At 51.1% G+C, this 15139-nt stretch overlaps 1 protein-coding gene across 1 annotated transcript in view; it reads left to right on the forward strand.

Annotated features, from left to right (window-relative positions):
* Arhgef18 (Rho/Rac guanine nucleotide exchange factor 18) overlaps nt 1-15139 on the forward strand; it is a 102075-nt gene that overhangs the window by 15124 nt on the left and 71812 nt on the right. Inside the window, exons 3-10 of the mRNA XM_028857340.2 lie at nt 7467-7729; nt 8926-9076; nt 11312-11426; nt 12239-12296; nt 12789-12833; nt 13579-13656; nt 13968-14070; nt 14669-14810. Coding sequence (XP_028713173.2) covers nt 7467-7729; nt 8926-9076; nt 11312-11426; nt 12239-12296; nt 12789-12833; nt 13579-13656; nt 13968-14070; nt 14669-14810 — 955 coding nt within the window. The remainder of the gene's footprint in view (nt 1-7466; nt 7730-8925; nt 9077-11311; nt 11427-12238; nt 12297-12788; nt 12834-13578; nt 13657-13967; nt 14071-14668; nt 14811-15139) is intronic.

Genomic DNA, 15139 nt, shown 5'->3' on the forward strand with positions numbered 1-15139 from the left:
CTAAAGTGGGGCTTCCCCATCTACCCTGCTTCTGGGTTCTGAGAATCTGAACTCTGGTCCTTATACTGAGCTACCACCCAAATGCCCTGTTTTCTTGTTTCTCTAAGGCAGGGTCTCATGTAGCCCAGGCTGGCCTCAAACTCACTAAGTAACCAAAGAGGACCTTGAACTCCTAAATCTTCCTGATTCCACCTTCCAGGTGCTGAGATTTTAGACGTGTCCCACCAGGCATGATTTTTGTGTATGTGTGTGGTTTTGTTGATAGAGTCTCACATGAGCCACACATGTGATTTTTAGATTTGTGTATATGTGCATGCATCTGTGTGGATGCACATCCATGCATGTGGATGCCAGATATTTGTGTGACAAGTTGTCAACTTGACACACAAACCCATCATGATTAAGCCACAACTCTTCCTTTCTTATTCATCCCCAAGATCTCACATTAAAAACATAAATGACTTTATAAGTCCCATGGTCTTTACAAATTCAAACACATTAAAATTTCAGTCCCTTTAATATAGCCAATCTCTTTTTAAATCCAAAGTTTTGGTTTTTTTTTTTTTTTCAAATTCAAAGTCTCTCAACTGTGGGCTTCAGTAAAATAACTTCTCACCTCCAGAGGGAAAAATCAGGGCACCATCACAATCAAATGAAAGCAAAACCAAATCCCAACCCTCCAATGTCTGGGATCCACTCACGATCTTCTGGACTCCTCCAAAGAGCTTGGGTCACTCTTCTGGCTCCACCGTCTTCAGGAAACACAGCTTATTTTCTAGACTCTGACTGGCTTCACTCCACTGTTGCTGCTGTTCTTGGTGGTCGTCCCATGGTACTGGCATCTCCAAAGCACTGGGGTCTCTATTGCAACAGGGCTGCACTTTCACCAAAAGCCTCTCATAGGCTCTCTTCATGGTGCCATGCCTCAACTTCTCTGCATGACCCCTGCAGTCCTGGGCCCTCAACTGTCACTGAGGCTGCACCTTCACCAATGGCCCTCCTGGCCTCTCATAGTGCCGAGCCTCAGCTGTTCTCTGTGATCCCTTCAGCCTTCAAAACCAGTACCACCTGGGTGACTCCTACACATTACCAAATCCAGCTGCCAGCACAAAGTACAAGATTGGCTGCCTCTGGAACACAGCTTCTCTGTGATCTCAGGAAACACTTCCCAGAAGATGTCACCTCAGTGATGCTGGTCTCTTCTTAATCACCCCTAATTTCTTAGCTCCAGCCGACCAGTATCAAGTATCCCAGCAAAGGAAAGTTTTGCTTTACTAATTCTGGTATCTTGTTAATCACAGCTGATTCCTCAGCCCCAGCTGACCAGAACCACAGACTCTTAATTCAAAATAACAAATGGCCCTGATAGTCTTTAAACTTCCCTCTGAAACTTCACAAGCCAGGCCTCCATCCTCTGCATGGCTCTGAACATTCTTATCTTCCAAACTCCCACAGAGCATCCCACAGAGCTCTTAACACTCAATGGCTTTTCTAGCCCAGAGTTCCAAAGTCCTTCCACAATCCTCCCAAAAACATAGTCAGGTCTATCACAGCAATACCCCACTACACTGGTACCAATTTGTCTTAGATAGGGTTTCAATTGCTACAACAAAACACCGTGACCAAAAAGCAAGTATTTGGCTTATACTTCCACATCACTGTTCATCACTGAAGGAAGCTAGGACAGGAACTCAAACAGGGCAAAATCCTGGAGCAAAGAGCTGATGCAGAGGCCATGGAAGGATGCTGCTTACTGGCTTGCTCCACATGGCTGACTAAGCCTGTTTTCTTATAAAACCCAAGACTACCAGCCCAGGGGTGTCACTACCCACAATGGAGTAGGCCCTTCCCCATTGATCACTAATTGAGAAAACACCTTAAAGCTGGTCTCATGGAGGCCATTTCCTCAACTGAGGCTCCTTTCTCTCTGATGACTCTAGCTTGAGTCAAATTGACACACAAAAGCAGTCACTACAGCTCCTGGTACTAACTTCTGTCTTAGTTAGTTTTGATTGTTGTGAAGAGACACCATAACCATGGCAACTCTTGTAAAAGAAAACATTTAATTGGGGTAGCTTTCAGTTTCAGAGGTTCAATCCCTTATCATCATGGTGGGACATGGTGGTGTGCAGGCAGACATGGTGTTGGAGAAGGAGCTGAGAGTCCTCCATCTTAATTCTCAGGGCAGCAGAAGTGAACTGTCCCACACTGGGCACAGCTTGAGCATATACGAGACCTCAAAGCCCACCCCCAAGGCCACAGCTCGTCCAGCAAGGTCACACCTCCTGACAATGCCACTCCCTGCAAGCCAGGCGTTCAAACACATGAGTCTATGGAGGCCATTCCTATTCAAACCACCACATCAGAGGTCTGTAGCATGAATCTTAAAAGTTCTTATTAATAAAATCAAACCCGAGGCCAGTTATTGGGGTGAATACTGGAAGGTCAGAGAGTCAGAACAAGCCACAGCTACCTCACCTCGCTGGATCCTCAGCTGGTCTTGTTTCCTCAGACTGGAAGCCTCTGAGTCCTCATCCAGAATGGGTCTCAGCTGAACTGCTGCTCCAAAGTCTGAAAGCTTAACCAGCCGAAAGCTTAACCAGCCACATGCTTCTAGTTTCTGGTCCTCACGCCTTATATATCTTTCTGCTTTCTACCACCACTCTCTGGGATTAAAGGCTGGCTTTCTGAGATTAAAGGTGTGTGTCACTATGCTTGGCTGTTTCCAATGTGGCCTTGAACTCACAGAGATCCAGAGGGATTTCAATCTCTGGAATGCTAGGATTAAAGGCATGTGCTATCACTGCCTAACTAGTGGCTTTTCTGTTCTCTGACCCCAGATAAGTTTATTAAAGTACATAATATTTTGGAGAACACAATACCACCGCAGAGGTCAACGTTGAGTATATTCCTCAATTGTTCTCCATCTTATTTTTTGAGACAGGATCTGTCACTGAACCTAAAGCTTGTGGATTTGGGAGACTTGATGGCTATCTAGAGGTCCTTGTCCCTGCCCTTCCCAGTTGATGAGGTTACAGGATTTTTTATATTTATGTGGGTGTTGGGAATCAAACTCAGGTTCTCGTGATTACTGAGAGCACACTTTACCACTGGGATTGTCTCCCCAGACCTGATTATGGACTTTTCCAGGTTGGGCATATTTATGTATACCTAATGAAATAATTTGGGGATGGATCCCCATCTAAACCTTGGATTCACTGATACCTCATGTTTAGTTAATACACATGGCCTGAAGGTATTTCATATGCTGCTTTGCATCTCTGCATTTGTGTGTGTGTGTGGGGGGGTACTTTTAAATTAATCCTATATGTGTGGAGGTTTGTGCACATGAGTGCAGTAACCACAGAGGCCAACAGAGGGCAGCAGATAACCTGGAGCTGGAGTCCCAGGCTACTGTGTGTGCATCATGTGCAGTTGTGTTCCAGCAGCATATGGGTGGTGGGCACAGAACTCAGGTCCTCTGCAACAGCAATGCTTGCTTTTAACTGCTGAGCCACCTCTCTGTTTTATTTCGGTCTTCATTTTTTAACGATTTTTTTTTTATTTATTTTGTTCCAGTGCCACAGCACTTGTGGTTCTCAGGGACCTAACTCAGGTTGTCAGGCTAGGCAGCAAATGCTTTAACCTGCTGAACATTTCTCTGGTGCCCATCACTGCATTTTGATTGTGACCTGTCACATGTGGGATTTTCCACTTGCTTTAGCATGTCAGGCCTCAATTTCTTTTGGAACCTTCAGACTTGGGTTTGCAGATTAAGAATCTTCAGCATTGGTTGCTGTTTGTTGAAACTCAGACACTTGGTTGCATGGCAAAATAGGAGCAGAGACGCTGTATAGTTGAATTTGCTTGAGTGAGCTGCCTCTTTCTAAAAGCTAATGGAATAAGTAACTATTCACATTTAAAAAAAAAAACTATCTGTGATTTGGGAAACAGAGACAGGAAAATCTCAAGTTTCAAGCTAGTCTGTGCCACATGGTAAGACCTTTCTATTAAAAAGCGCCCAAGTGTGGCTCAGAGGTAGAGGGACTGCCTACCAGTTCCCTAGTGAGGAGTAGACTGGTGTGAGCAGTAAGTGCTGTCTAGAGTTCCCGGTGAGGGGCTGGGGGCGTGGCTCCGTCATCGAGGACTTGCCTAGCATGCTCAAGGTCTTGGATCCCACCGACAGCACTGCAAAAACAAAGTGTCTGTGTACAATGTGAGCCTGCATGTGGCAGCCAGGGGAAGCTGGGGATGTCTTGCCTCTGCTTTGGACTGAACAGAAATTTAGTGTGTTGTAGGGGGCGAGGTGAGGGGGGGGGCGTAACCCAAGGCTCCCTGGGTCTGGAGAGCAGGAGCAGAGATTTCCTAGATCCTCTTGCAAGGTGTCAGGCCTGGAACCCAGTGTTTAATGAGGTCTCTGGGAAGGCCCCCATCTTTTCTCGCCCAGGGAACTGAGTCTGAAAAAGTGTTCCAGCTCCCAGGCAAAGGAGGGGTAGGGCTTTCCCTTCTTTTTGTGTGCCTGCTGGCTAGAAGCTGGGACAGGCTGTGCTTTAGATTCCCAGAACCCTCCTCCCCAGCTCTGGCCTGGCTCCCACCTCTGCCTGGGATGAGAGAGGACAGACTCTGGAAAAGGCGGGAGCCCAGCCCCAGCCCAGAGCCCATCCTGACGTGTTTATATTTATGGGAAGATGAAAAGCAGAGACGCAAGGAAACCTTGTGGGGAAGCAATGGGGAAAGAGACAGGAGTCCACGCGAGGTTGTCCAGGCTTCAGGAACAGGAATAGAGCAATCGAGGGGGTGGGTGAGATCGGAAAGGAGACTGCAGCCAAAGTCTCGGGAAAGCAAGGGCAAGGCCGCTCTGGTTCAGATCGGCTACACTGTGGTCATTTAGAAAGAGACTGACTGAAAGTCGGATGTGGTATTTAAAGGTGGGAGGAGTAGGCTGGGGAGACGGCTGTTTTTAAAGCACTTGCTGTACAAACATGAGTTCAGGTCCCTGGCACCCACCTAAAAAGCCAGGCATGATGGTGTGTGTCTAAAACTCCAGCACTTGGGATGTGGATAGAAACAGAGCGATGACAGGGTTCACTGCCCAACCAGCCTGGCCCAAACCATGAGCTCGAGTTCTGCAACAGACTCTGTGTCACCGAAACGTAAGGTGGAGAGTGACAGACAAAGACACCCAAACACACACACCACACACACACACACACACACACGCACGCACGCACGCACGCACGCACGCACACGAACACGCACACAAACACACACACACACACACCCCCCCCCCACACACACACACACACGCACGCACGCACGAACACGCACACATGCACAGGGCTAGTCATGTAGCTCCGTGATAGAGTGCTTGCCTAGTCCCTTGATTCAATCCCCACTCCCTCACCTCCATAAAGCTAGCCAGAGAGCTACTTTAAGAGGTAGCAATGTTGCTTCTGGATATATGTGTAACAGAGCTGAAAGCAGGGCCAGCAAGATGGCTCAGCAGGTGGGGAAGCTTGCCGCCAACCCCTGGGGACCCGAGTTCAATCCCCAGGACTCTAGTGGCAGAAGGAGAAAGCAGACTCCTACAAGCTGTCCTCTGGTGTAGAAGCACACACAATAAACAAGCAAACAAATAAATGAATGCAGAAAATAATGATAAAATAATTGAAAGTAGAGCCAGTTGGGGTTCTGTCATCCCAGCACAAGTGCCACTACCGCAGGAGGTTCACAAGTTTGAGGCCCAGGAGTTTCTCATTAACCAGAGGAGTCTGGCAAAGCCCTACCTAAGAAACAAAGCAAGCAAAAACGTTGAAAGCAGATCGTAAACAGAGATCTGTATGAGCCTGTCCTTGGCAACTCCCCACAAGAGCCGAAAGACAAATAAACAAAACGTTGTCTGGGCCAGAGACAGGACTCACTGTAAAGTGCTTGCTGTCCGAAAGTGAGGATCTGAGTTCAATACCAGGAACCCACATATAACAGAACAGTCTGGCTGGGTGGCGGTGGCGCACACCTTTAGTCCCAGTATTCAGGAGGCAGAGGCAGACGGATCTCTGTGAGTTCAAGACCAGGGTGGTCTACAGAATGAGTTCCAGGACAGCCAGAGCCAACAAAACAAAAACCAGCCAAGCAACAAAGAAAACCAGAACAGCCTGGGGGAGTAGCACAAGCTATAATCCCAGTGGAGGAGACAGAAAAATCTCACTGGCCAACCAGCATGGGCAAATGGGTGCATTTCAAGCCTCTGACAGACCTTGTCTCAAAAACCAAGGTGGATGGTTATTTTTGATTGTCTAATTGATACAGTGTAGAAGCATGTGTGAACAGAGTCTTCCTAAAGGATTGTCTACACTGGGCTAGCCTGGGCATGTCTGAGGGGCTTTTGGTGATTTGCTCAACTGACTGGCACCATTCCCTACAACCTAGAACTATGAACCAATAAACCCTTTCTCCCTGAAGTTGATTTAGACAGGGAATTTCATTACAACAACAGAAAATGAAACTAAGACCGGAGGAAGGGTACCCAGGTTTGACCCTCTGACCTTTACATGCCCATACATATCTACACTGTACCTCCACAGACAAGAACACACATAAACACACACAGGAGTGAAATGTGGCCTATGAATACCATGGTTCTGGCTAAGAAGCAAGGCAATCCAGCGTGGAAGCCTTTTGGGGAAATGAAACCTTGAATCCCAGGCTAGGCTGTCCTATTGCTGTGAAGAGACACTATGACCACAGCAACTCATAAAAGACACACTTAATTGGAGGCTTGTTTATCGTTTCAGAGGCTTAGTGCATTTTCATGATGGCGGCAAGCATGCCAGCAAGTGTTATAGGCAGAGAGAGACTCTGGGCTCATTTGAAACCTCAAAGCCCACCCCCAGTGACACACTTCCTCCAGCAAGGCCACGCCTCCTCATCCTTTTAATCCTTTCAACCAATGCCACTCCCTGGTGACTAAGCATATGAGCCTGTGGGGGCCGTTCTTGTTCAAACAACCATGATCCACTCCCCATAGGTTGATAGTCATAATTCAAAATGTATTTAGTCTAACTTCAAAAGTCCCCATAGTCTATCACAGTCTCGACACTATTTAAAAGTCTAAAGTTCAAAGTCTCTTCTGAGACTCAAGTCCATCTCTTAACTGTAACCCCCTGTAAAATCAAAACCATCTGTAAAATCAACACCAAAAAGCAGATCACAACTTCCAACATGCAGTGGCACAGACTAGACATTACCATTCCAAAAAGAAGAAAGGGAGCACAGTGAGGAAATACTGTGGCCAAAGCAAGGCTAAAACCCAAAATTTAAACCACCACAGCATACCACTGGAGAGATGAGTTCCCATTGGACAAGAGGAAGATAAGCCCATCTGTGTGCTGAGGAGTGGGGACTTGAGTCCAGGAGACCTCACCTCTGTTACCTCTTGACCAACAGCCTCTTTTCCCAACCTACAGGAAGATGGTTTTCCAAGGCATCTCAGCGAGAGCACAGAGGACCTCAGCCTGGATATGGGAGCCCTTCAGGGCAGCGAGTACCTCCGGGATCTGGGCTTAGGGTCCCCTTCCGACTACCGTCAGTCTGAAGTGGCTATGGATCCCGAGACCCCCAGAGAAGAAGCCAGAAGGGAGCCCCTCTGCTCAAGCTATGCAGGAGATCCAGTCCTGCCTCAGAGACGCAGCTGGGAGAGGCCTCGGAGTTGCTCAGAGAGCTGTCGAAGGTCAGCCCCATCCCCCCACCACTGCCTACCTTCCCGGAGGCCACAGCCAGTTCTCAGGACATATTGCTGTCCGGCCTGGCACTCAGCTGTGTGGCTTTTGCTGAGGAGATGTAGACAAACATCTCTTCACCCCAGATAGGGCACCGGTGAGAGGCCAAAGAAATGATCCCATCCAGGTCCAGCTCAGAGAGCCGGCTTCACTGGAGTTACCTACAGGAGTCTGGGTGAGGGATTACTTACATGAGTGTAGATAACTCAAAAGCGGCTATATCATGAATGCTGACTCTGACTCACCAAAGCTGCTGGGAGCCCTGTACAGCTCACAGGCAGCTCCACCAGAGAGTCTCTTCTCCCACAGTGAGTGTGTGAACTCCTCATACAACTTGTCAGGTTCTTGAGCCCCCTTGTGAGTTTCTGAGGGTTCCCCTTCCCTCCAAAGGGGAAGTTTCGATTGGGAAGAAGCATTGTGAGCCTCTATGTGCAGATTCCTGCACTTTCAAACCCACAACATAGGGCCAGCAGCGTGCCTGTGCTGCTAGAGGCAGCCCAAAGATGTGTTCTCATATGAGCATCTGTGTGTGTGGATTCCTGCACATACAAACACACATGTGTGTTCACCTAGGCTCCACTTGCTTCACACTCACCCTGTTAAGCCCATACCTGATGGCCTGTAAGTGTTAGAATGTCTACACAAAATCTGCCCCCCACCTGCATGCTACAGACTCACGTGAGATCGAAACACGGATGGGTGCTCATCTCCCGGCACCCACAGTAGCAGCATCAAAAGTAGAGGGCTTTGGTCACCACCACCCTGCACTGGTGCGCCTCAATTCCTCCCAAGGGGGCTCAGGTGCCGCTTAAGTGCCTGCCTGGCGTGTGCGTGAGGACCTGGGCTCCACCCACAACATTGAAAGGGGGGAAAGAAAGGAAGGAAGCTGGGAAGAGGGAAGAAGTGAGAGAGGGAGGAAGAAAGGAAACTCATAGAAAAAGAGAAAGGGGCGGGGGAATCTCCCTGAAGATGCAGACTCTTCCTGTATTGGGAGGTGTGAAGCCCTCTGTGTGCCCCGCCCCTCTCCCTGACTGGGGGGGGGGGGCCGGGGGGAACATCCCTGAGAATTTCCTCCTGCCCCGGGTGCCTAAGGCCATGGCCAGATGGACACCAGCCTCTAACACTTCCATATCTGCTCTTCCCCCAGGCTCAGCCTTGATGCCTCCACAGTGGAGGAAGGAACCAGTCTCCCCCGGACTCTGGCTAGCCTTGCTCTGAATCTGTCTGGAGAGGGGCAGAAGACTTGGACCCAAGTGTGCTTACCTGACAATGAGACTCCAGCAGAACCCTCAAGCAAGGTGGGCAGGACCTGCACCACCCCACCAGTGGGCACCCTCTGGGCTGCGATGCCAGTGTGAAGGGTGGGAGGGACAGGATAGAAGGATCTCCCTAATTTAGCCCATGGCTGTGACATCTCTGAGCCCTGAGATACTATTTGCAAGTGTGTGTGTGTGTGTGTGTGTGTGTGTGTAACACAATACCACAGACTACACATATTATAAAGAAAGAGGATTGTTTTAGATCATGAGTCTAGAAGTCAAGGCCAAGGGTTGTGTTTGGTGATGATTTTCTCATCGGGTGGTCCTTAGGGATTCAGCACATTATCTCATGTGTGCATGCATGCGCGCGCGCGCGTGTGTGTGTGTGTGTGTGTGTGTGTGTGTGTGTGTGTGTGTGTGTTTGAGTACATGCACACCTGCACACGTGTTCAAATGGGAACATGTAGGTTGGGAAGAGGGTATGGAGACCAGAGGATAACCGCAATGTCATTCCTCAGTGCTGTCCATCTTCTTTTGAGACAGACTTTCTCAAGGGCTTCTGCTAAGAAAGCTAGGCATGGGTATGATGGAGTGTGCCTTTAATCCCAGCACTCAGGAGGCAGAGGCAGGTGGATCTCTGTGAGTTTGAGGCCAGCCTGGTCTACAGAGCGAGATCCAGGACAGGCACCAAAAACCAAAAACCAAAAAAAAAAAAAAAAAAAAAAAAAAGTAAATATAAGGTGGACAGTGAGGAAAACACTAGTGTTGACCTCTAGCCTCCACACACGTGTGCACACAGCCACACAAACACGTACATACACTGTACACGCATGCACACTTTTTCGGTTGATTTTTATTTTTCGAGACAGGGTTTCTCTGTGTAGCTCTGGCTGTCCTGGTACTTGCTCTGTAGATCAGGCTGGCCACCACTGCCCAGTTTACGTACGTACACATTCTTTAAAGGTGGAATGGGTGGTGTTGCACACCTTTAACCCCAGACCTCGGGACACAGAGGCAGGCAGATCTCTGTGAATTTAAGGCCAGCCTGATCTACAGAGTGAGACCCTGTCACAAAAAACAAGTGCACTCAGGTGTGCTCCAGCCTGAACACTAAAGCAACCCTAGTCTCCTCCCCAAGGGCCCATGTCTAGATGCAGATGGTCAGATTTCCACCATTTTTTTTATGTGCATTGGTGTTTTGCCTGCATGAGGGTGTCAGATCCCCTGGAACTGGAGTTACAAACAGCTATGAGCTGCCATGTGGGTGCTGGGAATTGAACCCTGGTCCTCTGCAAGAACAGCCAGTGCTCTTAACCCCTGAGCCACCTCTCCAGCCCCAATTTCCACCATTTTAATAACTCACAATGGGGATTTAATTCTAACCTAAGTTTCAGACAGGATGAACTATAGCCACATCTGGAGCCACCCCAGGGTCAAAGGGTCTTCTCTAAGAGGGACATGTTCCCATCAAAGGAGAATCATGGGACTGGGAAGGCAGCACCGTCAAAAAGGGGTCTGCTTTACGCGCGCAAGGCTCTGAGTTGGATCCCCAGGGCCCAAGTATAAAAAGCCAGGTGTGGTGGGGCATGCTTGCAATCCCAATCCTGTGGAGGAGGAGACGTGGAGGATTCCGGAGACTCACCAGCCGACTAGCATAGCCTGTCCTCATTAAAACAAAACTGGTAGATTATGCTTTGAGGAGTGATTCCCACAGATGTCCTCTGGGCTTTATGTGCAAGCACACCACACCACACACACACACACACACACACACACACACACACACACACACACGTACGCAAGCACGCACGCACACAGAGAGACAGAGAGACAGACAAGATAATCCTAGCCCTAAATGTTACCAGTGGTCTAGGGAAAAGGAACCTATCCCCTTATCCTGAAGCCTGAGCCCAGCACAGAGGCCCCTTTCCTAGGGTGCAGCCTGCAATGAAAGAAACATGGTTGGGGTCTGCAGCCAGGGAGAACAGAGAACTGAGCTGGTGGCTGACGCCTGGGGAATGCATGCTCGGGACTACAGTCTGTGGCTGGGACATCCTTGTCCCTAAACATGAGCCATGGTTGGGGGGACTTCCCATTCATGTGGATTTGAGCACCACAGCCTCAAATATTGCTAAGAGTTCTGGGAAAGGCTTTACAGTCTGACTGAGTAGAGGGAGGCCCTGATGTGGCTGGAAGCTGGAGCTGGGAAAGCAGGTGTGGTGCCCGGGGTGCCCTTGACCTGGGGCAGGGCAATTAATCCTGTTCCCCCAACAGGAATGTAGCTACCCTGAGAAAAGGCTAAGATCCAAGTCGGTGCCTGTGTCCTGTGAGGAGGTCAGCTGTCTGGAACTGGCTTCTGGCTCAGACGTGTCCTCTCCACCTGTGCAAGGTAGCCAGACCCGGGAATGTCTTTCGGACATCTCAATGACTGAGGCAGGGTGGAGCTCCATGGGTAGAACCCCAGCTGGATCTCAGGGAGGACAGGAGCTATGACAGGAGCGCAGGGTCACTAGGGCAGGAAGTTGGCAGTGCTACGGGTCCAGAAGAGGGCATCACTTCCGGCGTCTGCCATCTGCCTTTCCCAGGGGTGCCTCTAGCTCCTCTTCTTCCTCCTCCTCTCGTCTCTGCACCCCCTCTCTCCTTCACTCCTTTTTTGTTATTGTTAGTATTAATAATGTGTGTGTGTGTGTGTGTGTGTGATGTGTTGGGAAGGATGCTCGCATGCCACAGCACACATGTGGAGGTCAGAGGACAAGGCTGGTTCTTTCCGCACACTGTGTGGGTCCCGGGGAGCAAGCACCTCTACCCACTGAGCCCTCTTCCACCTGCCCTTCTCTGTCCCTCCTCCTCCGCTCCCTTCTTCCATCCCTCCTCTTCCCGCTGTTCCTCTCTCTGCCTCTCTCTTCTCTTCATCCTCTCCTTTGCTCGCTCTCTCCCTCCCTCCCTGCTCTGGCTCTCTCTATTTCCCTGGCTTTACTCTGAAAGAAGGAACAGGGGGTGTAGCTCCTGAGCGTGCCTGGGAGAGTCGGTTCAGTCTGCACAGACCGGTTAAGGTGGTCCATGGCTTCTTCCCGTCTCTCCTCCCTGAGACATGGCTGGTGTTATAGGTACAGCCTCTTATCCTTCCGGGGCTGGGGTGGGCAGGTGTAGAGCTGGACCCTTGCTCATCCCTGTGTCCCCTGTGCTGGGGACTGATTCTAGGCCTTGAACCACCTGTGCTAGAGAACCTGGAAAAGGACCATGTGGAGCCAGACCATGTGTGAGTGTCTGTCCCACACCAGACAGAGGACCCCAGAGGACTGCTAGGGGGAGGTGGGGAGGGGGGGGGCAGAGGACGTATCTGCTGCTAGTAAGCAGCCCTGCTGGGCTGGGGCTCATTTCATAGAGTGCTCACCTAGCATGCGCTGGACCCCATCCCTAGTACTACATAAACCAGGCATGCGGTGGTGTCCACCTGTCACCCCAGCACTCCGTGGGTGGAGGCCGGAGAACTGGAAGTGTTCAAGGCCATCCTCAGCTTGGAGGTCAGCCTGAAATACAGGAGACCTTGTTTCAAAAAAAAAAAATCTTTTTCTAGAAAAGTGACCACGCTAGCCTAATCTGGCTTAGTCTCACATAATGGGGCTTCTTTCTCAAACAACCTTTGCCCAGCAGGAAGACGCCATGGGGTCCTCAGGGTGCCCAGTTAGAGTGTGCACGGGGGCCTAGGGTCTGGTCATGGTGCAGATGTTTGTAACCCACCCTCCCCTAGGTTGATAGTGCAACAAGTGCTTCAGGAGCTGCGACAGTACCACGGGTAAGTGGGAGGGAGCGGGGAGTGTGAGGGCCGGGGGCCGGGGGAGAGACGGGGGTGTGGGAGGGAGCGGGCGTGAGGGCCGGGGGCCGGGGGAGGGGGGAGATGAGTGTGAGGCCAGAGGGAGAGACGGGGTGGGGTGGGGTGGGGTGTGGGGGTGGGGGTGTGTGTATGCATGAATATTGGGGGAGGCCGTATGAGGGACAAGTATGGGCGTAGACAGGGCAGCAGACAGTTCCGGGGATCCGGTAGGAAGAAGAAAGGATGGGTGTGACAATAATGTGCCTTCATCCGGGTTTGGGGGAGACGGTGAGGCAGAAAGATTGTGACTTTAAGGCTCACTTGGGCTATGTAGAGAGACTGCCGAAGAGGAGGAGAAGGAAGGAGGGAAGAGGGGGAGGGGAGAAGAAAGAAAAGGGAAAAGAGGAGGAGGGGGAGGGTGCCGAGGAGGAGGATGGAGAGATGAGGAAAGGGAACCTAGATGAGAATGACACCATCGAGAAAAGAAGTCTGCTTCCTGAGATCGGTTAGAAAACTTTCCCGGTATGCTCATATGGTCCGTCCAAGACACAGCACCACCGCCCTCTGCTGGACAGCCTGCTGTCATGTCCGTGTGCGGCCCACAGTCACTGGTGGGCCCTCAGACGGGGCCCCTGAGATGCGCCTGTACCCTGAAGCCCTGGGGATGCAGAAATGAAGGACTCGGTGGCCCGAGAACTTAGATGTCTGTCCCGCTCTGCTCCTACAGGGCCCGTCAGCGAGCTCACATGCCCGTCAGCCCTGGAGGAGCCCACTCCAGCCTCACCTGGTTTGAGTTCTTGTCTGAGTAAGCACAAGCGGGCATTGGTGGCTATAGCAGGGCCTTTAGGCCAAGTCCCCTAAGAGCTGACTTCACCTGGAGAGCAAAGGCTGAGACAGGATAATCACGGGTTCAAGGACTGCCTGGGCTGCAGAGCGAGAGGAGGGGGAGGGACGGGCGAGGAAGGAGGGGAGAGGAAAAGGAGGGAAGGGAAGGGAGGATGGGGAACTGGGAACCACAGGCAGGGTCACATCAGGGGGAGATGGATTCCAGGAGCACCTCCCGGAGTGGCCTGAGAGTGGCCTGGAGCCCTTTATCACCTCCTTCCCACCCTCTAGGAGTGAGGACGGCGGGGGCAAGAGCGAGAAGACAGACAAGAGCACCAGAGTGAAGCGCAGCCTGAGCTCCCTCCGGAGCAGGGTCACCAGGCAAAAGGAGAAGGTGAGGGGGCTGAGCGGGAGATGGGGGGCTCACACTTCCTTCCCCGGCTCCATAAAGCACCATCGACTCAGGAACCCCGGGATTCAAGCCAGGACTGGATATGGGGAGGTGGAGGGCACAAAAGGACCAGATGTAAGTTCAGATGTAAGTTCTCCAGCTCTGAGGGGAAAGGTATCGTGGCAGTCTGAGGAATACCACACAAAGTCACACCCAACAAACCTCACACAAGAGATGCTTGGGGAGGGAAAGACCCAGGAGGGTGGCTGCCTCTGCTCAGGTGAGAAGCAGCAGAGAACTGAGCAGAACACGGGGTTTATATAGGATTTCCTGTGTGCAGGAGGGAGGGAGGGCCGGTGGGGGGGCAGATGGGGGTGGAGATTTCCAGGGTACAGATTGGTGTGAGTTCAAGCCCAGAGCTTGGGCTTTTTGACTGTGTAGGGCAGTGGCTGGGTCCAGCCATTAGAGCAGTTAGACTGTTCTGTGGGTGGAACCTGGTGCTTGGGGATCCTCAGGGGAGAGGCCGGCTACTCGTGTGCTTCAAGGGGCTTACACCAGAATATGCAGAAGACGTCCTGAGACCCACCATTGTCTTGTGCAGGGGAAGAGTCCCACTCATCTAAAGGATAAGATTCAGGACGCTCCAGGGAGGCGGGAGTGTGTCAATGGGCACCAGCTGGTGCGAGGAACCTTCCTGGGCCACTCTAACTGTCCTCTGTGTGGCAAACCTTTGCTGAGCTCAGGTGAGTCCAGCCCCATCCACCCACCCAAGCGGGGCGTCGGCCCTCTCTCTTCCTTATGCCCCTCCATTCTCTGGTACATTCTGATTCTATTTCACCGGTGTGAGCAAGTATCAGCAGCAGCCTGGAGAGAAGCAGAGGGACCAGTCAGTCTCTGAGGACCATGACTCAACTTTGGCCTTGTAAAAAATCAAGCAGCACCGGGTGGTGGTGGTGCATGCCTTTCATTCCAGCAATGGGGAGGCCCAGCACTGGGGAGGCCGAGGCAGGTGAATCTCTGTGAGTTCCAGGCCATCCTGGTCTACAAAATGAGTTCCAGGACAGCCAGGGCT

This window comes from Peromyscus leucopus, chromosome 23, assembly GCF_004664715.2.
Source record: "Peromyscus leucopus breed LL Stock chromosome 23, UCI_PerLeu_2.1, whole genome shotgun sequence".
Classification (NCBI taxonomy): Eukaryota; Metazoa; Chordata; class Mammalia; order Rodentia; family Cricetidae; genus Peromyscus; species Peromyscus leucopus.